This window comes from Argiope bruennichi, chromosome 2 (assembly GCF_947563725.1).
Source record: "Argiope bruennichi chromosome 2, qqArgBrue1.1, whole genome shotgun sequence".
NCBI classification, from domain to species: Eukaryota; Metazoa; Arthropoda; class Arachnida; order Araneae; family Araneidae; genus Argiope; species Argiope bruennichi.
Window position 1 is genome coordinate 4,685,605 of NC_079152.1, and position 1,202 is coordinate 4,686,806.

The 1,202-nt window shown below is 38.0% G+C and overlaps 1 protein-coding gene across 1 annotated transcript; it reads left to right on the forward strand.

The window, feature by feature from the left end:
* Positions 1–319: 319 nt before the first annotated feature.
* LOC129958586 (uncharacterized) lies at positions 320–835 on the forward strand. The gene has a single exon (XM_056071169.1). The coding sequence runs from the start codon at positions 320–322 to the stop codon at positions 833–835; it is 516 nt and encodes a 171-aa protein (XP_055927144.1).
* Positions 836–1,202: the final 367 nt, after the last annotated feature.

Below are 1,202 nucleotides of genomic sequence, written 5' to 3' on the forward strand. Positions count from 1 at the left end.
GGCTCATTCAGCGTTAAAGTTGCCTTTAAACCTAAAAAATTCTGACATGTAACATTTCGAAACAGTCCGCAATGGCCAAAATTTTAGTAGCATCTAAAATCATCATATGGGACGAATGCACGATGGCGCATAAACGCGCATTGGAAGCACTTCATCGGGCATTGAAAGATCTGCGAAATTACTCGAGATGCTTTGAAGGCGCAATGATTTTACTAACTGGCGATTTCCGCCAAGATCGACTGCTGCCGATGAAATAAATGCTTGCCTCAAATCATCAAATCTGTGGCGCTATGTGAAGAAACTTCAACTGACAACAAACATGAGAGTTGCATTGCTGAACAATCCATCTGTTGACGATTTCTCCAAGCAGTTGTTGACTATCAGTAATGGCCGTGTTCCTGTCGACGAATCGAACGGATTGATTTCATTTCCTCGGAATTTTTTCAATTTCGTTTCATCGAAAGTTCATCATGAGTTCATCAACAAAGTGTTCTCGAACATCATTGATAACCACAAAAATCAAAAATGGTTGAGTAAGCGAGCAATTTTGGCGGCTAAGAACAAAGATGTGGATGACTTAAACTTCGTAATTCAGAATCAAATCGTTGGTATTTTGCATTCATTCAAATATATTGACTCTGCAACAAGCGAAGAGGAAGTCACCAACTATCCATCTGAATTTTTAAATTCCTTGGATGTGCCTGGCTTACCACCCCAAAATTTACAGTTAGAGGTTGACTCCGTGATCATGATGCTTCGAAACTTAAACCAATCGAAACTATGCAATGGAACATGTTTGAGGACAAAAAAAAAAAAAACCGATGATTCAATGTGATTCACGCGACTATACTCAAAGGAAAATTCAAAGATGAGGAAGTTCTCATTCCAAGGATTCCCATGATCCCAAGCGATATGCCCTTTGATTTTAAACGAATTCAATTTCCATTTCGTGTTGCATTCGCGATTACGATTAACAAATCACAAAGTCAATCGTTGAGTGTTTGTGATCTGAATCTAGAAAACCCATTTCATGGGTTTTCTCATGGTCAATTATTATGTGGCATGTTCACGCGTTGGTAAACCATCCACTTTATTTGTTCTTGCGCCCGAAAACAAAACAAAAAATGTTGTATATCAGAAGGTGCTTCACTCAAGAGAATAAACCCGAATGTATATATAGATTGAATAAAGAAAATATCTTT